An 18,469-nucleotide genomic window follows, 5' to 3' on the forward strand; every position below is an offset into this window, starting at 1 on the left:
TTTAGTATACTTGAGGACATTTTAACATAATGCTGGTGGCATGTATCAAAGGCAACGCACAGGGTACTTCAGGTTTTTCCTCCCAGTTTTTCCAAATTTCAGTTGTTGGAAAATTCAGTTAAACAAAAAAATCTCATATTGAAAGGAATTTCATTCACGCTTCTTCCAACCTGAAGAAAGGAATAATGTACATAAGCTATGACAGAACTATGCTGCATTTCTAGCTTAGGTAATTTCAGACACACAGCTCCACGCTACAGAAATAAAATAGCAGACGGAGCCAAAGGGTACAAAGGACATGGTAACAATGGGTACGCTGATGGTGGAACTGTTGTTCATCAAATCCTACAAGAACTAGAGAGCACTCAACAAAATTAGAAAGAAGCCAGTTTAACACACAAAAATAACTTTGGTTAAAAGAGCACACAGTGAACTTTCAGAGCTTGTTGCCACATGAAGTTGTGGAAACAAGGTGTCAAGAAGGTTCAAAAAGGTAAATAGATAAATTCACAAACAGGTCCATAAATGGAAAAAAAAGAGGATAGGTGGGAATCTACTTCCCATCCCTAATCCAGTGACTCCAGATGCTGAGGAAATGCAAGCGAAGTGAACCAAAGGCAGCAGCCAGGCTTATGTCATCTTCCAAAGCAACATCTTTTCACCACTGTTACAGACAGAATACTGGGTTAGACTAATCACTCTGAAGGGCTGAAGGCAGTACTGCTCATGTTTAATTTACACTGTTTTCACATTGTTACAGTGAAAAAACAATGCTTATACTTGCCATTGAACTATGTAAAAAGTTAGGGGTTGATCGTTGGATCAGCAATCTGGTCCCAGCTTTACCAGCTGGAGACATAATATTAACAGGTCAGCATCTGTACTGCAATCCCTGCCCCTGCTCCCCAAAGCCTCCCCAAAAACTAGCATTACCTAAGAGTAGGCAGCTTGATCCCTTACCTACAGCAAGGAATCCTCTAACTAAAGACAGAAATTAGAATCAACTGTTAACATGTAGATTTTATTTCTGTATTTACAATGCTTAAAATAAAATATACCAGTATCTAGTTATTCCTAATAAATGCAAAAATAGAAAACTTCCCTTTCAACAAAAGTGCAGAAACATAAATTAGAACATGATAACTTTAAAACATACAATGTTATTTCTCAGTGTTTTTACTATGAAAACAGGTCTGTAAAACAAGCACCATAATTCATTTTACAGAAGTTTTTCCATCAAAGCAGCATCACAGGGCAAAACAAGTAGGATATTAGTATGGAAATGTAGTAGCAAATATTTGAATATTTTAATTGGCATAAACTGTTGTAAATGATTATAAGCAGTTACAAAACTGTTCTGACTATTTTTTTGCAATAGCTTTACCACATAGCCGAATATTAACTGAGCCATATTTGGTCGTCAGCACAATGAAGAGACCTTCAAACTTTCCTTCTGCCTTTGGCTTGAACTGGACTGGCACATTGATGTAATGATGGGATCTGTAAAAAGGCAATTATGTGCATATTCATTGTTAATAAACAAGTAAATCCTACCAGAAAGAGAAATTCTTGTCTAGTTTTGGTTTTCACCAAAATGGTATACTGAGTGTGCACTGGATCATCAAGTTTATCTTCATAGATTTTATTATCTATTATTCTTCTGAGAATCTTTGATTGTAAAGGCCATTCTTTCCTACTGATTATACAAAGTACTGCAATACTTTATTGCTTTTGTAGAAAAATACCTAGCATGTTCTGTCTCTTTATCCATCTACAATATATAGGATGAAGATACTTAACCAGCTTTATTTAAAAAAAAAAAACAACTCATTTTAGAAATGAAGAACATTGGTATTACTATTTAATCTATAACAGATGCATTATACTAGAAAACACAAATTTTAGTAAGAATAGAGTTTGATGCTGCATACAATTGGGCCACTTGAGAATTTACAAAAATAAAAGTTAATTCAGTAGAAAGTCAGGAGGGATGCACAAGTCTATATCATCATCTCCAAGATAATATAGGTATACTTCCTTACATACCCTAACACTTACTCAAAAACCAATATAACCAAACTTGAACTTATACTATCAAAAACTTAACAGTAAGTTATGCATCACGCCTTTAAAGAGATGGCCACATTGGATGTCAAATATTGATTTCCAGAACATGTACTATACTGAGGCAGAGCACAGTTTCTTAGCATATGACAGCTATATTCAATTCCATTTGGCCTCTACATTCAGGTGTCCATTTGGTTGGTGCTATACACATTATAATTTTTCTCTAAAAGTAGAATTAATCAGACGTTACTTAGTTTGTTTTGTAGCAGTCAGTTGATTTCTCACAATCAGGATAAGGCTCACACCTGAATTCTCATACTTCCTAATCCAAAGGGAAAGATACTATTTTTGTTTTCTTCAGTTAACAAAATGGGAAAGTTCAGACTCCAGTTACAACAGCTCCTTGGGCTACTACATCGCATAAATGTTCTTAGAAATGAAGCAACCTGAAGGATTTTTCTCAGGTACAGCAGCCAGAAACTAGTCCAGAAGAATAGCGTCAAGACAACCAGAATCCCCCTGCAATTAACTGTTTTTCTTCTCTTAACAAAAAGTTTTACTTTACTTCGAACTTTTCACTATGCCTGCAACTCAATTAGTCTATGAATACGATAGGGCTTTTTCAGGCCTTATTGTTGCATCAGTTTCAAGTGGTATTTCTGAGAAGTCAGGTATGTATGAAGCCTACTACATAGACAAACTAATACTAAAACTTCTAAACACAATAGCAGCAATAGGTACATTTAAAAGGAACAGTATGGGTAAACTGCATCTAAGCCATAGTATCCACATCTATTGTCAATGAATAGTGACTTCTAACACCCAGAATGGTGGCTACTGGAAACAAAAATAATTAGTCAAAACACATTTTTATCTTTTAGTAATATCTGAAATATATACTACCCTGTAATCAACTTATTTCAGATGGCTTCTGAAGGCAATACAACAGAAGCACCTTCATTTTCAAACCTTTTTCAGATAGACACAACCTAGTAGTCCTTCCAGAAATGGAACATAGTCAAATTTTTCGTAGAAATGTTTATATCACTTAAGAGTCATCTTGTTAAAGGTACGCTCTTTGCAGTTAAAAAAAAAAAAAATCTATTCTGTCAACAAATAGAACTCCTCTCTTGAACACAAATTCGAGACAAAATTCTTTCCCACCCATTCTTTGCAGGACTTACAATATTAGCTAAATGACACATCTCTGATTAACAAACAAAATATAAACTTTAAGGTATTTGGTGAAGATTATAAAAATACCTCTTTTTTTTTTGTCCTACAGTTTTGGTTGGGGTAAAGGCACCAGCAGTGCTACGTACTGGTATTTGTGATGGCATAACTAATTGAACAAGAACTGTCAAGCCACAATACCAGCTTCTGAAGGTCAGACTCTTGACATTAAACACAAATTTGCAACTCCATTATCCAGACTCTAGACCTCATTACACAGGATTGCTTTCAAATTCAACCCTCAAAATGGAGAGCATGCAACAGATTATGTTTACTACCTGCCATTTTTTTTGTCCAAAAGTATAGGTAGGTAGTACTTTCTATTTTTAAACGCCTGTTTAAAGAATAACATTCCAAGTTCCTGCAAACAGTTTCCTTATCCAATTACTTTTGAACATTACTTTGTAAGAAGTCTGGTTAACCTAATTCAGAAGGAAACAGGTAACAATGGCTTTCTTGAAATCCTCCTTTATGTTGCTCTCAAATAAAAGCTATTTAGAGAAGTTCTTTTAACACTTTTTTAAAAGCATCTATCTAAGTCAAGTAATTCTTTTGCACTTTATGCTCTGAAATGGGAGAGCTGCTTCAGAGAGCTATGTTGACAAAAAGCTAGAAAAGGCCAATATTTACAAGAGAAGAAAAACTAGACGAAGTTACTAGAAAAAAAAAAAAAAAGTTGTAGAATGTTATTAGAAGGTGCAGTATATTCAGTTGATAACCTTTAGAAACAATAGACTAAATTTTAAACTTGTTAAGTCTATTTTGGATAAAAGCAATAGGAGTTTATCATCTCTCAAAGAAAACATAACAGCTTTTACAGCATTCCTCAAGAATATTTTTGAAATATCTAAGTGTCTTCCAGTGAAGTTACTCATCTTTTTTTCCAGGAACAATCAAGTCATCCTGTCCTTTGTCTGCACCTGTACAGCCTCAGACAGATCTAGCCAGTCATCTTAATTTGGACAGATTTTACCTCAGTCACTGTCTCCATAAAAACCCCTTCTGCGTCATCTGATGTGATGTATTTAATAAAAAGATACCAGTTAAAATAGAAACATTGGAACACATGCCTAAGTGGAGTTATAACACTTTGCACTGAAAAGTGGCCTTAAGAATACCTTCAATACCTGTGGCTAACACCACACCTTGTCTTTACAATAAATGCTAAGTATCATGGGCAGACACAAAACTAGGTTAGGAGCCAGAGTACCTAGTTCAATTTAGGATTTTGCTCACAACTTCTGTTCTGTATATCCTTAGTTTCCTTGCCTTTAAAATGAGGACCTATTTAAACACTGAGAACGTGTGCTGTATGACTTCTAATGAAATGGCTGCATTTCTGTCTTCCTGACAATCCCACTGTTACAGATGAGCACGTGAGATGCTATACTTCTTGAAGAGATGACTAATAGGACTGTCAAACACTTGTTGTAATGAACTCTAAAGATGACTGGGTTTATTTTGAGGGATTGTTAGCACCAACTTGAAAATTCCTTTTATGCAGGTAATATGCTGAAATACTTGGTATGACCAGGCAATTCCACTGGCTGCTCAAACCTTGTATTTGCAGTGAATCTTTGATGCAGCTCTGCAGGTTTGTCAAATTAGAAGCATGATGAAGGCAATTTGCTTGGTCTGTTGTGCAGAAAGTATAAATGGAAGGAATGACTTGACTGTGCACAGCATGCCAAATGGTTAAATGAAGCATTAGGCTTAGCATTAAAAGCAGCAGCACTGTTAGAAACAATTTGCAGGGAAGAAATTGGCAGATGCAGAAATAACTGTGTGGGCTCATTCTGCTTCTAACCAAGATTACAGAGTACAGTTTAGGAAAAAAAAAAAACAACAACCCCAAAAGAACACAACAACCCTCTCCTCCTTCAACTAGACAGCCAGAATTGTCAGATATTTTATATACATTTCAGCACTGTATATATATAGAGAAGATATTTATCTCACTGAATTACTTGTTTCATTATTTTTTTGTTAGGAGAGAATGATACCATACACATTACTCACCTTAGAGAGTATTTCGAGTGCTTGATGTAGAAAGGCTCTCTGGGACTTACAAATTTCAGCTGCAATTTAACACGAAATACTTAAAAGCTAAACCTATCATATTCAATTTAAGATATGCTTAAGATAAATCAGGCCACTTACAAATACAGCTTTACACAGACCCCAAGTTTAAAAATAAAGCATGTCCACACTTGTGCATAGTAAGAAAAATTCACATCTCAGAATTTGAATGAAGTTTAAAAATAAAATAAATAAATCAGGATAATAACAAATCTATGCAAACTTTTTTTTTTTCAGTTGCAAATACATTACAAATACACTCAGTGATTCAGTCAGACAAAAGAAAACAGAAAAATTACAGGAGAGCAAAATTCTTCAAATATAATACTGACTTCTGAAACAAACAAGCTAAGACTTGCTATTGCAATCTTCTGTCAGGAGTAAAAAAACCAGTCCAGTTGAACTGTTGGAAAGACTTACAAGAAGGTATTTAAAATAAAGTCTGTCAAACTTACCAAGTGTGTTGTAAAGGAATTATTCCGCAAGTTGACCTTTAATGTGCATGATTCCCCAACTCTAGTTGGGGGGAAAGTGTACAGATCTTCTGGTGCATATACCCCTCGAATTATCTCATTTTGTCTGATTGAAAAAGAGATTTAATATATTAAGATCTCCTACTTACATAGTCTGGATTTATTGATTGCATACTTCAAGATAACAGGTGTAGTTTCTGAGATTGAATCAGGGAAAAATTGAAAGATCCTGAAGGGTTTAACTCTCTCACCTTACATTTTGTAAGCAATACATTTTAGCCAGAAAGAATAATGAATGCCCCACTGTGGCATAAATATATGTCCATTTACTTGTATACACTTTCACAATTTGAATTTTACCCCCATACGCTTTACTAGAGAACTAGACTCTTCTCAGAGGTGCCATGTTTAACCAAAATATTTTACTCCTCTGCCATATTCACATCATCCCATAGTAAGAGAACTGGAAATCAACTTAAGACTATAGAATAGCAAGGTTAAGACATGCAGTATAGTGGTCTTTTCAGAAGTGACTTTACAGTTCTATGGAGTCTCCAAAAGGGGAGTATATAAAAAGTATACACAAGATTCTACTGCTGACACTAGTTCATTTACAACAGTAAATCATGGTTAGGCAACTTTGAAACACAACTGAAAAGAAAAAGCATGGGAGACTAAACAACACAAAGCCACTAAGAGGTTTGGCAAGCCTGTTTTTTGCAAATGTTTACTCCTTAATGTAGAATCATAGGATAATTCAAGTCAGAAGAGACTTCGTCCTCTTGGTCCAATCAGGATCAGCTATGAGGTCAGACCAGGCTGCTCAGGGCTTTTTACAGCCAGATCCCAAAAACCTTCAAGGACAGAGACTGCACTCTGTGCAACCTGTTCCACCGCACAGCTGTCCTAATGGTAAAAAAAGTTTTGGTTGTGGGGTTGGGTTGGGTTTTTTTGCCCCCTTTTACCCAGTTGCAGACTCATTTCAAGTTTTGTCCATACATACCCTGCTTTAATTGCACGTGCTTCAGAGTAAACCTTTATTTCTGGTATAACTGGAAGCTCAGTTTTCGTGAGGGCACTTGCAGAAGGTTTCACAACTGAAGTTTCATTTTCTGTTGTAGTACCCTATTTCCAAAAACAGAGAAGCCTTTAAAATTTGCATTCAAAAGTATTTAAGTAGTCAAGGATGTAAGTCATTTCCCTTACCCAACCCAAGATTTTTTATTTAAAGTATAATATTTCAGGAACAGTAGAGTCTGGATCATTGAGACAGAAGCAACGATTTAGTAGGAATACTTGAACAGGCTTCTGTGTCTCATGAATACTTTATTCATTACCAGTCAGTTCACAATAAACTAACAGTGCAGGTGGAATCTCGAGAAGGCTGCCAGCAGTGAAGATTTTACTAAATGCCAAAACAAAAAACAATTCCTCTGCAGATATTCTGCCTATATGCCTCAAGAACAGCAGTCAGCTAAACACCTGCTCAGAAACAAGGCAGGCTTAAGTCATCATTATAGTCTGAATTCTCACAACTGCAAAAAGATTTGTAATAATTTTGTATTACGAACGAGACATCCTTCTCAAAGAAAGGTCTCTCCAGAGAAACAGAATCTGATAAGGCATTACACGGTAATTGTTACATTCAGAAATCAGACCAAAACATTTATCGTTGTCAGGACTCCCATTCTGTGTACTCTAACACAAGGAGACCAGATCACCCTAAGATGATAACCAAGTTCAAATTCTGTGTTGTTTAACAAATCTAGCCAGATACTGTTTGGAGCCCCTTGGGTCACAATATCTTGAACAAAGTTAAAGTACCAAAAGAACCTCCTACACTTACAATCATACAACAATATCTCAGTTTTTGAAATGGTCCTGATGTTTCAGACAAGCAGTTGATTCCCTTACGCAGGGAAGATGAAAAAAATAGATTCATCTTCAATAGAGCTGCTATGACAAACTTGTCTTTTAGACATTCCTTTCTTCTATTGAAAGAGCTGCTAATCAGTCTGTCAGAAATAGGAGCAGCCAAAAAAAAAAATCTTAATTGTAAAGAATATTTTTCAGTTGCAAATAACCCATGAACCACAGCAGAACCCAATATGTAAAGACAAGAAAGGATCTGTGCATGCGTCTTGTTTCAAGAGCTTTTAATTTTCCATGTAATGACAAATGATGGGGGTCATGACTCAGTGTTATCATTCAAATTCTAATTTATCAATAAGACAGGCTTACTGCATGAGAATAAGACACACTATGGAAAACAATCAGAAGTTCCCCCAGTCTTTATAAGGGCATCTTGAAGTACTGCATGCTTTACCGCAGCCCATACTGACTTTATCTGTTTCAAATGAAAGCAGTAGTATGTTAACACTGTCCTAAATGGTTACAATTGAGTGCTGTTGTTCCAGAGCAACCTCAGAAGCATAGATATTTGTTTACCACCTTTAAAACTGGAATTATTTTGGTCACAGAGTTTAAAAAGATTTTTCCTCCTCTTGCTTCTGGGATACCCAAAGATGAAACTTTGTACTGCTGATAATAATAAAATCAGGACTCCTAGTTAGCAGTACGTTTTGTGTAAAGTATTAAGAAATTCAGCTCAGTTTTGCTGCAAAATGATACATTAAAATGTTACATGGTTACACAGCTAAAATACATAAACCATGTAAATTAAAAAAGGTATGCACCTAACATTTGTAATATTTTCAAACAACAGCAGGGGTTCTTTATGTAGTCCTCAACTTTCTATGTGCTAAAGGACCAATGAGAACTTAGGTGCTGCCTCAGCCTTCTGGCAGGTTCTTGCTAGTTCCCCATTTCACCCAGAAGGGACCTATAACTATAACAAAATACCAACCCAAGACTTCTGTGCACAATGGTGACGCTAATTCTTAGCTCAGTGATCCTACAACAGTACCTGATGGCAGCCTAACAAATGCTTCTCAGGAAAAGTAAAAACTAAGTTTGAATGGCCAGTATTGCAAGGTTGAGGCTGCAAAGCACACGTGGAATCCTTCTTTTTTTTTTTTTTGTCTCTGGGATCAGTTTTGGAGACATGATCTTCTGAGCTCCCGACTGGTTTCCAGTGGTGGGGACTGCACACATATGCAGAGCATAATCAAAGTCACAGTTAATCGGGTTTTCAGGAAAAAAAAACTAGAGTAGTAAGTGCTGCTGATTTTCCTAACTTCACCTTTTTATTTTAGCTCTCTCCTGAGCTCTTCCAATTTTTTCATTTATTTTGAACTGGTGCTATAAATAAATACCATTCTATCATTCTGAATGACAGTCAGTCAGTCTTCCCACTTCATTCTATCAAAAGTCACATTAACCAGAGCCGTAGCCCTCTCTGCCTCAGCAAACCCAGCAGGATCCACGTCCTTTTCAAAGTTGTAGTAACACAGTCTAAACACTTGATCCTCAGGACATAAAATATTACAATTGACTTGTCTTCTCAAGTAAAAGTGGATTTGATCAAAAAGTTGCAACAATCTAAGGAAAGGTTCTATGTTGACCTCTCTTCCAAAGAGATGTTATAGATGTTATAGTTCTTTACCTAATCGATAAGCCAAGTATTTCCCTTTCAACTCTTATTCAAAATTATCATAACGCATTTCAATTATTTTCTACAAATTTTTTCCCATATGCACAAAGAAATGTTGGAAAGATCTAATTGTTAACAGCTTTGAAAAAAATCATGAGGAACAAATCTGACGCAGTAGTTCAGAAACATTAATATCAAGTTGTGCTGTTCAAAGATTTACACAATACTGACAACTAGTCATGTTTTAAGAAGAGAATTCTTCAAAACACTAGATTTTTGTTAAAGAATCCGTCTTCTCCAAATTTCAACTAGCTTTAAACAGACAAATGACATAAATGTTTTCCTCATTTCAAGGAAAACTACATTCAAAGAATTAGATGAAAGCTGAATAAAACACTCTCCCAAACCAAACTCTATACAGGTCTCATTCTTCATGCCAAAATTTGAAGTCATTTAACATACACTTTTTTAACAAGTCCCCTTTTCAACACGATTTAACTACTGGGAAGAATAAGGATCCTACAAAATAAAAAGGTATGGTACCCTACCAAGAAGGGTAAGTACAGTTCCTACTACAGAAATAGGCTCAGTACTCTAAAGAAAGATTCCAAATCTTTACCTGGGATCCTTAGAAAAATCAAGTCAAACTCTCTGGAGAGGACAGCAAAGCATATATAGCAATCACGCAACACTGAACGTACAAAGCTCTTCACATTCAGCTCATTTAATTAATCATTAGAACTAATTATTCCGAATAGATTCTCTGTCCTACGTAGATTCCTCTTGTATGGATGGTGAGGTAGGGATTAAAAGCAAGGTAAGGAGGGAGAGCACAGAAGATCAGTTCTAACTCCCAAACCTGTCCTTCCAAGCCCCTTGCCATAAAGTTAGAGCTGAGGAACAACAGGGGAGCAAAGGAGAGCTCAAAATCCAATCGCTCCCATGTGCAAATCTCAAAAATCACTTCCATCTACGTTGTTACTCCAATAAAATACTCAGATTCTATCAGACACACACCCATATCTCCAATATGGATATATGAAAATTCCAATATTGCATTAAGTTGCATATTATAGCAAAGGCCAGTTACTTTGCTATTTATTTACGAAAATAAAACCAATCGATTTAGTGCCTGATACAAACAAATCTGCATCTATAGAAACAATTACCATATAAGTTTGTCTCTACTTTCTCTGAATAAAATAAAATTTATGTCTTAAATTGCAAAAGATAGTGCATTATCATGCAAGCAAGATGAAAAAGGTATTTTTGTAACATTAGAAAAATAGTACAGTTTACTCCAACAAAAATATCAGCAGGTTGTTTTTTTTTTTTGCAGAATAGACCAGTGCATATGAGAAAGAGTACTGTATAGTAAAATCAAGATGTTATCAAAAATTTGTGTTCAGGATGTTCATAGCATTTATATACTCACTATTCCAGAAAGCTGAAATCTTAATTTGTGTTTCCAACTAGGTTTTTCAACTGGATGACACTCGAGATCCCAGAACTGGGAGTAATTCCCTTTATCTCTAGGTAAAAACATTACAGCAACCTACCAAAACAAGAGAAAAATTTTGCAGAAGCTTATTAAAACAATCCATATATCTTCACAATTTTACCTACACAAAGTTACAGTTAAGCCAGCACAAAATTTACACACTACAGAACATACATTCCACACACAGGTGATCTTGCAGATGACAAAACAGCTCATTCTCCTTTGCCCATGAGAGAAAGTTCTGAAGAAACAGGCTGTGCAAACAATCTCGAGCTCAGCTAACCTGCTTTAAGGAAAGTCAACAAGTGCTTGCACAATTATTTCTATTAGTAAAATGGAGAAGGGGACCAGGAGGGGAAATACAGCGTAGCTGAAAGACAGCAATACCTTCCTTCATCTGTCAGCTAAGCTGTGAACAACTCTACTCGTCCAGCTCCAAGTCTGTAAGTACACTGTGCTACAACTACTAGAAAGCCTGAAATTCAAACCAACATGCAGCCTATGCACTTGATCATCCTTAGGGGTCACCTACATAAGAAAGGCTTGTCTCTATATAATGCTGTACCAGCTTAACTCAACAGTAAACTTGCATTGGTTTCAGAGTTAAGGTTGGGGGAAGAAAGAGAAGGGGAGCAGTAGATTAGAACAGATCACAACAGCTATATCTCATTAGCCAAATACTGTCATAGCCACTGCAAAAAACAGCAAATCATGATAGCACCTTATCAGCTCCAGCCAACAGCCTGACATGCCAATAATGTAAATGTTAGTCAAACTGGCTTGAACTAGGATTGCTAAGGCAAAAACAATTGTTTCAAATAATGGTTTACAATATTGTGAAATAACTGTGAAACTGGACAGGAGTAAGTTTTTTGTGTCTTTTAAATAGATTACAAATTGCATCATAATAGAAAATACGTAGTTTCATAGAAATATGTAGTATCATAGAAATAATGTAGTTAAGGAACATCATAATAATACATAATGATTAAAAGATATGTGTTCATGAAGATGAACAGATAGAATTGAAGTAGCATTGAGGGAGAAGGTGAGGGACAAAAGCCCCATAGAAACCCATTCAGTAATTCCTTGGATGTGCTTTATAATTGTGGTTATGAAACCCTCTACTGGTCAGGAGATAAAATTGTAAGTCAAATGAAATCAACTTTAGGAACAGACAAAATGTTTTTGAACAAGTATGACAAGACTGCTTATAAGGAAGGGAAATCCATTCTCATACCAGTTTCATAAGAACCCAATATTATCTGAAACATTCTTGTGCATTTTTGCAAAATATTTCAAGAGACTTTTCTGTTCTAAAATAATTCATCTTAAAAAAAAAACAAACCAAAACCAAAACCAACATAAAACCACCACCATGTTAAAGTCAAAGTACAGACTGCATGAATTCTTAAATCAACTCAGCTGGCATTATAACAGCTGTAGTAAGTAGACACTGATTACAGGATACATCCTAGAACCCAATTTTGAAAGGCAAATATTTTATCATTATCAGATACAGCATGACCAGCTTCAAAAATTCAGCTGTTATTTCAGAGAATTTCTCATGTAAGATCGTATTTTACAACTGAAATACACTAACATGCTTGAAATATTTCTAAATGTCAGTTTACCTTCTCTTCTCCATGAGCTTCAAGAGTTCCAGAAACACGGGAACATCTGAAAGCGGAGTAAGTAACCCTATAAACACAACCAGTTCCATCCACATCCTGCAAATAAAGTTATGAGTCAGATTCAGAAGGGAAAGGAAAAAAATACACCACAAAAAACCCCCACACACCCCACACCCCATCCTTGCAAAGAAAATGCACTTAATTAAGCTGCTTTCAAGTGAACAAATAATATTAACTCTCTGAAAGCAAATGAATCAAGACTAAAACTGCTATAACATCTATGCAGTCATTACGACTGCTGACTTCCAGTTTAGAGGTGGAGGACTGACTGGAACATGGCAGCTCCTCCCAGAACTCTTCTGGGCTACAGCTAAGAGTGCTACATAACCATTTTTCATCTTTTCATAACAGACCACAATAATTCTAGCATAAAATCATCACAACAGACCACAATAATTCTAGCATAAAATCAAAGTGACTATCATCTATCTGACATTTCAGACTATCAAAAAAATAGGGAAGCATTTACAAATATCAATGGTACACCTACAGTAATTGCACAGGCAACAGTAGCGTAAGTAAAATCTCCTCGGCCTAACTTAAATTACCTACAGAGACACCATGTACACAGTAACGCCAGCAGCACAACTCTCAAAACAAGGCAAGTCTAGCATTCTGGAGCCAAAAGGGACACACATCTTACACGTATGCTCGACTACATAATGCAATCTGTATGGTGGCACTGGATGAGCACAAGCAAACTCTGTAAGCTAGTAAGCAAACCAGAAATTGATCCACAGAGTACAAGGAAAAAACCCAAGATATTTGCATGAAGTACCAATGGAAGCATTCACTCACTTTAACATAGGGTGGTGCAAAAGATGACAAATGCCACTTCACATTTTCATCCCCTTTATTCTCCATTTCCAGGTGACTCTCTAGAAGAGAAATACCAGACTAATATATTAAATGTCTTTGTTCAAGTGTTCAAGTACCTTTAGTGGAAAGAGTTTAAAGAGAAAGTATGTTTCAAGACCCACAGAAGTTTAATAGAAACAGTTCTCATGACGCCAGCTCCAAGAGCAGACTCAAAGCACACTGTCATAAAATTCTTGAAAGCTTATACAAAATAAATTCGGAGATAAAGTCTTCTAGAGAAGAATCACATTGAAGATGCTTACAAGAAACAAAGTGAGACCTAAATCTCACCTTCAGTAACCCTAAAACAATAATAGATAATCCTCTAAAAGAACCTGAAGCATATCCAAGAATGTTATGTGAATGTATTGCTGGTAGTAGGAAGTTAGCTTCTTAGAACTCCAGAACATGACAAAGAGCAGAGAGATCCAAATCACTTCCAACAGCCTCAGTTTATTGCGTCCAGATTTTTGTCATATTCCTTCAGATACCGATATAAAAAAATGATACCAAAGAAACCCCACAAGATACTCAACTCCCTCCCAAAATATTATGTGACTGTTCAGGAAAAAACACTGAGAGTATTCTAGTTTGAGACCAAAGTCACATGAAATAAAAATCACCTTAATATGGATTTGTTACTGAGCATACATACATATATATATAAATATATAATGTGTGTGTGTATGTGTGTATATATATATATATATATATATGAAACCTCAATAAAAAGCTTATGCTTGACTTGCAGAAAGGAGAATAACAACTGACATTACCAGAAAATCCCAACTTTGACAGCTGGGATATCAATAAGCATATTTCACACCTTGAAATGTGCCTCTTGCCAAGAATCAACAGGAATTTGTAAAGTAACACTTCAGGAAGTTTAGCTACATATATAATACATGGGACATTTATAAACACAGGAAAAGAAAGGAGTACTATATTATACTCCTCTCTCAAAAGCATAGCAAAAAACCCCAGATATAATCCATAAATTGAGCCTTGAAAGTTCTCAAGTCTGTTAAATAAAAATGCAGCATCAGTGAATCTTTAAAAAAAAATTCCTTAGTACCTAGAAAACCAAGAATTACCAAGAAATCTGGTATGTAGATAACAGAATGACAATTTCACACAGTAATTTGGAGAATTTTAAGCTTTACTGGAATTAAAAGTACAGACTGAGGATTTGAGACTCCACTATCAACAGTGTCCTCCTCGATCATTAAGTACAAGACAAGGATAGCCAGACTCATAGCTGACATTCCTATCATCATAAGGAAGAACATTTATTTCTCTGCTACATGCAGACAGATTTATCTCACATGTTAGGGATACATACACAGCTGAGTATGATAAGTCTACTGCAAAAGAGCATTGACCCAAAAGAGCTTCAACAAAACACTGTGCCCTCTTTGCCCAGGCACAGTATGGCTGCATTCATCACCACTGCTTAAAAAGTTGGCAACCTGCCTGCCTGCATGCACACCTATCTGTGGGAAAAAGTGCGGCCATACCACATAAGGAGAATTCAAAAAAAAAAAAAAAAAAAAAAAAAGTAGTTCTTAAAAGAGTTCAATTGCAAGCAGTAGTATTTCAAACTAAAATCAGAAGAGGGGAACTGGTCAATCACATTTATCAGACTACAAGAACAAAGTCAAGGCATTCAAGTTGCCAAACATGCAATACAGTAAGTAAAAAATCTGAACACAAGATACTACAGATGATGCATTTACAAAGTAAGCAATATTACCTGAGCTTTGGCCAGGTCTTGTTTTAGCAAAAAAGATGGTTCTGTTCTTTATTTCCATTTTTGTTAGAGGGAGCACTGAGAGAGGTTTTGCCACATGAACAGTAGGATTTTCAGACTGTGGAGTCAATATATCACGTCTTCTGGATGGAAAGTCTGCTCCAGGCACATCTGATGCGACTCCTTCTTGAATTTGCACTTTAATAAGCTTTCGTACAATTTAGAGAAAAAGAAAGATTTAAATAGTGAACATTGGTATATTAACAAGTCAAACTATTTTGCTCCATTTCCTTGACCAGTAAGAGCTCACATTCAGCTTTACCTTCCAACAGAGAAAGGAGTCTCATATGTTAAATCACCAGGTCTTCTTTTCAGTTCATGAAGTTTAAAGATTTTAGGAAAATTTAGTTCAAGAGAACAGAAAAATTTACAGAAAATTTGCTGTCTAGACATTTTAATTCAATAGGAATAACAATTTAAACTAGTTGCATTTAATTGACAACAAGTACAATACCCTCTCCTCACAGAGAACAGGACTACCTCACACAGAAGGAGCTTTGTGTTCGCTTCTGCTACATAATCAGCACTTCTAAAAACTTCAATTAATGCTAGTAAAATCTTTGCATGCTTTTTGCTTAATTGTATAGGTAGTAAAGAAATGGCAAAAGCATTATCAACTACCAGATCTCTTACAATTTGATCAATTTTGCTACATTCTCTACTTTTGTCCTAGTAAGTTTCTTCTCTCAAATCCTTTTCTCATTTTGTGGAAAAAAATGTAGTTAAATATGTGCAGTCTCCATTTCCTTCTCAACTTCCCTGTTTGTTTGGGTTTTTTTTAAGGTAGTTTCCAATTCTGTATCATACCTCACCTTCCTCCACCAGGAAAGAAAGTAGGTATGCTGTTTTATCCTTTCAGTATCTTTTATTTCTCTCTCCATGCATTGTTACAATTAATCCAAAATACATACTGGCTGTAAAAATAAAATTAAGAAAAAAAACCAAAAAACAACAGGTGTCTATTTCTTTGGTGGAGATTACCAAGGAGTCTTTCTGCTTTTACACTGGTGAAAGAAGAAACTGTTGGCTTCATAAATTTTATTTATATGCCTTAATTTAACCAGGGAAAAGCCCTGTATTAAAACGCATGACAAGCAAGAACTTGTTCTGGACATTCTTTATCACAGACTTGTCGGCCAGAATGTTAAGTTTACCTTAAGGGAGCTCAAAAGGAGCTATGGCAACTTGTCCAAGAACATCCTTTAACTTCTTTTATTTTAAAACATTACATAGACTACTTTTATACATGTATGTATAATTATATATTTAGTATTTCAGAAAGTGATGCATAAGGCAGTGGTGGGTATATAGATGCAATTTTGTTGCAATTCAGTCTAAGTGTTCATGTCGTAGTATTTCTTCAAAGATGAATGAACTAAGAATCTCCGTTTGCAACAGCATCTTAAGTACATTTACTCTTTTTTTTTTTTTTTAAAGAGAAATTTACAAGTTAGAGAGAATAATGGAAGCTGACAGAACTGTCGTCTCTCATACCTAAAAGGTTTTAGCTATATTACTAGACCTTATCCACAGCAAAGTAAAATAAACAGTTCCAGTCTCAACTCTCAAGTAAGCCATGTACCTTTTGTTGATTATCACAATGGATATAGATTAGGCCACTCCAAGGAATTAATGAAGGCTTTGTGGCAAGTGATGGATTAGGACTCACCAGAATTAGTGTACTGTTCCTAATAAAAGAAAAAAAATATTAGCACGATACTCATCTTAGAATGAGTATCTACAACAATTCTCATTAGCCTCCCCAAAAAAAGGATGCATTTCTAAGATAGCAGGTAAGTGAAAATGATCTAGAGATAACTAAATTTAAGGTATTCAGATATACAATATATTATCAAGCTTTAGTAGTCAGAAGCTTAATACTAACACATTTTATAAACTTGCCATTGGTGGTTCTATAAGAGATCAGAGGGAAAGAATAAATCTTATCTCTTGTTAACATATACAACCAATCAGGTCATGTAAAGAAGACATATAACTACACGTTTCAGAAAAATAAGCTTCAATACTAGTCAACAACAGAATTGTACTGTTCAAACAAAGTATACTGCACAAATTGCATTTCAAAAATCTTTTAAACTAATTCTACTTTTAGAGAAGCAGCTTGCTGTCCTTCCTCCCATGCAGAACTGATCTTGGAAAAAAAGAAAAACTTTTCAATGTTACCAATGCTTTCTATAGTTATTTAGAATAACTATACTGAGGGATACTGAGGAGTCTAAACTCACTTGAAGCAGTTATGACACCACACAATAATTTGACCAGTGAGAATATAAATTCTGAACTACGTTGTTCCATATTCTACACCGGAGACATTTGAATAAGGGAGAAAGTAAGCACTGAAGCATTTTAAAAATGAGTACAAAATCGCTGAAGAAAAAGTCATTGGTTGTATGTTAGCAAAAGCACTCAAGCTACACCTGAAGAACCAGCTTAGGATGTCACTAGCACAACACTTTACATTTGAAAAGTTTAGTGTAGGAATAAGATCAATCCCCATTGGCTCCATAACCATTGTCACAATGGCCATCTCTACAGAAGTCAACTAGCATATGTTAATGGCCCTAAAATATTAAATCAGGATGCCAATGCTTCCTTAAAGAACGGTGAGGATTTTTTGAATCTCAGCAGTTTTCACAATCTTTTCACTCATTGTTCTCTCTCATACACAAGTGGTGTACATGAGAATATGATTTACTAAGTACACACTTGTTCTGGTTTTGTTTAGCAAAGGGGGGCTGTGGTGGTAGCTTCTGGAAGAAGCTGCTAGAAGTTGTTCCCCTTTGTTCAATGGACTTGGCCGGGCCTAGGGCGGACCTGCTGCCTGCCAAGGCCGAGCCAATTGGTAGCAGAAAGTTCCCTGATAACGCCTCTGCAACAACATATTTAAGAAGGGGAAAACAGGAGGGGGAAAAAAAAAAAAAAAAACCAACAAAAAAAAGAGAGAAGACATGAAGCAGCTGAGTGGGGCAGAGAGGGGGAGGTGCAAGCCTTGTGGGCCTTGCAGGCCACACTATCTGGCCTTCTGCTGGACGGCCGACTGGGCCCAACTCTGCCCAGCCCGGCAGCAAGAAGTGGAGAGGAGATGAGAAGTGAAGAGATCCTGAGAGGCGTCTGCCAGCCTGCTGTGAAGAATTTTTCTTGTGAGAGGAACAGCTGCAGATGCCAAGGTCAGTGAAGAAG

At 35.9% G+C, this 18,469-nt stretch overlaps 1 protein-coding gene across 1 annotated transcript in view; it reads right to left on the reverse strand.

Moving 5' to 3' along the window:
• Positions 1 to 1,002: 1,002 nt before the first annotated feature.
• CEP192 (centrosomal protein 192) overlaps positions 1,003 to 18,469 on the reverse strand; it is a 76,602-nt gene continuing 59,135 nt past the window's right edge. The window contains exons 36-44 of the mRNA XM_086740580.1: positions 16,851 to 16,956; positions 15,212 to 15,416; positions 13,399 to 13,478; positions 12,541 to 12,636; positions 10,841 to 10,960; positions 6,856 to 6,977; positions 5,835 to 5,958; positions 5,320 to 5,378; positions 1,003 to 1,500 (exon numbers count right to left, since the gene is read on the reverse strand). Coding sequence (XP_086596706.1) covers positions 1,362 to 1,500; positions 5,320 to 5,378; positions 5,835 to 5,958; positions 6,856 to 6,977; positions 10,841 to 10,960; positions 12,541 to 12,636; positions 13,399 to 13,478; positions 15,212 to 15,416; positions 16,851 to 16,956 — 1,051 coding nt within the window. The 3' untranslated portion in view covers positions 1,003 to 1,361. The remainder of the gene's footprint in view (positions 1,501 to 5,319; positions 5,379 to 5,834; positions 5,959 to 6,855; positions 6,978 to 10,840; positions 10,961 to 12,540; positions 12,637 to 13,398; positions 13,479 to 15,211; positions 15,417 to 16,850; positions 16,957 to 18,469) is intronic.

This window comes from Chlamydotis macqueenii, chromosome 2, assembly GCF_036417535.1.
Source record: "Chlamydotis macqueenii isolate bChlMac1 chromosome 2, bChlMac1.mat, whole genome shotgun sequence".
Classification (NCBI taxonomy): Eukaryota; Metazoa; Chordata; class Aves; order Otidiformes; family Otididae; genus Chlamydotis; species Chlamydotis macqueenii.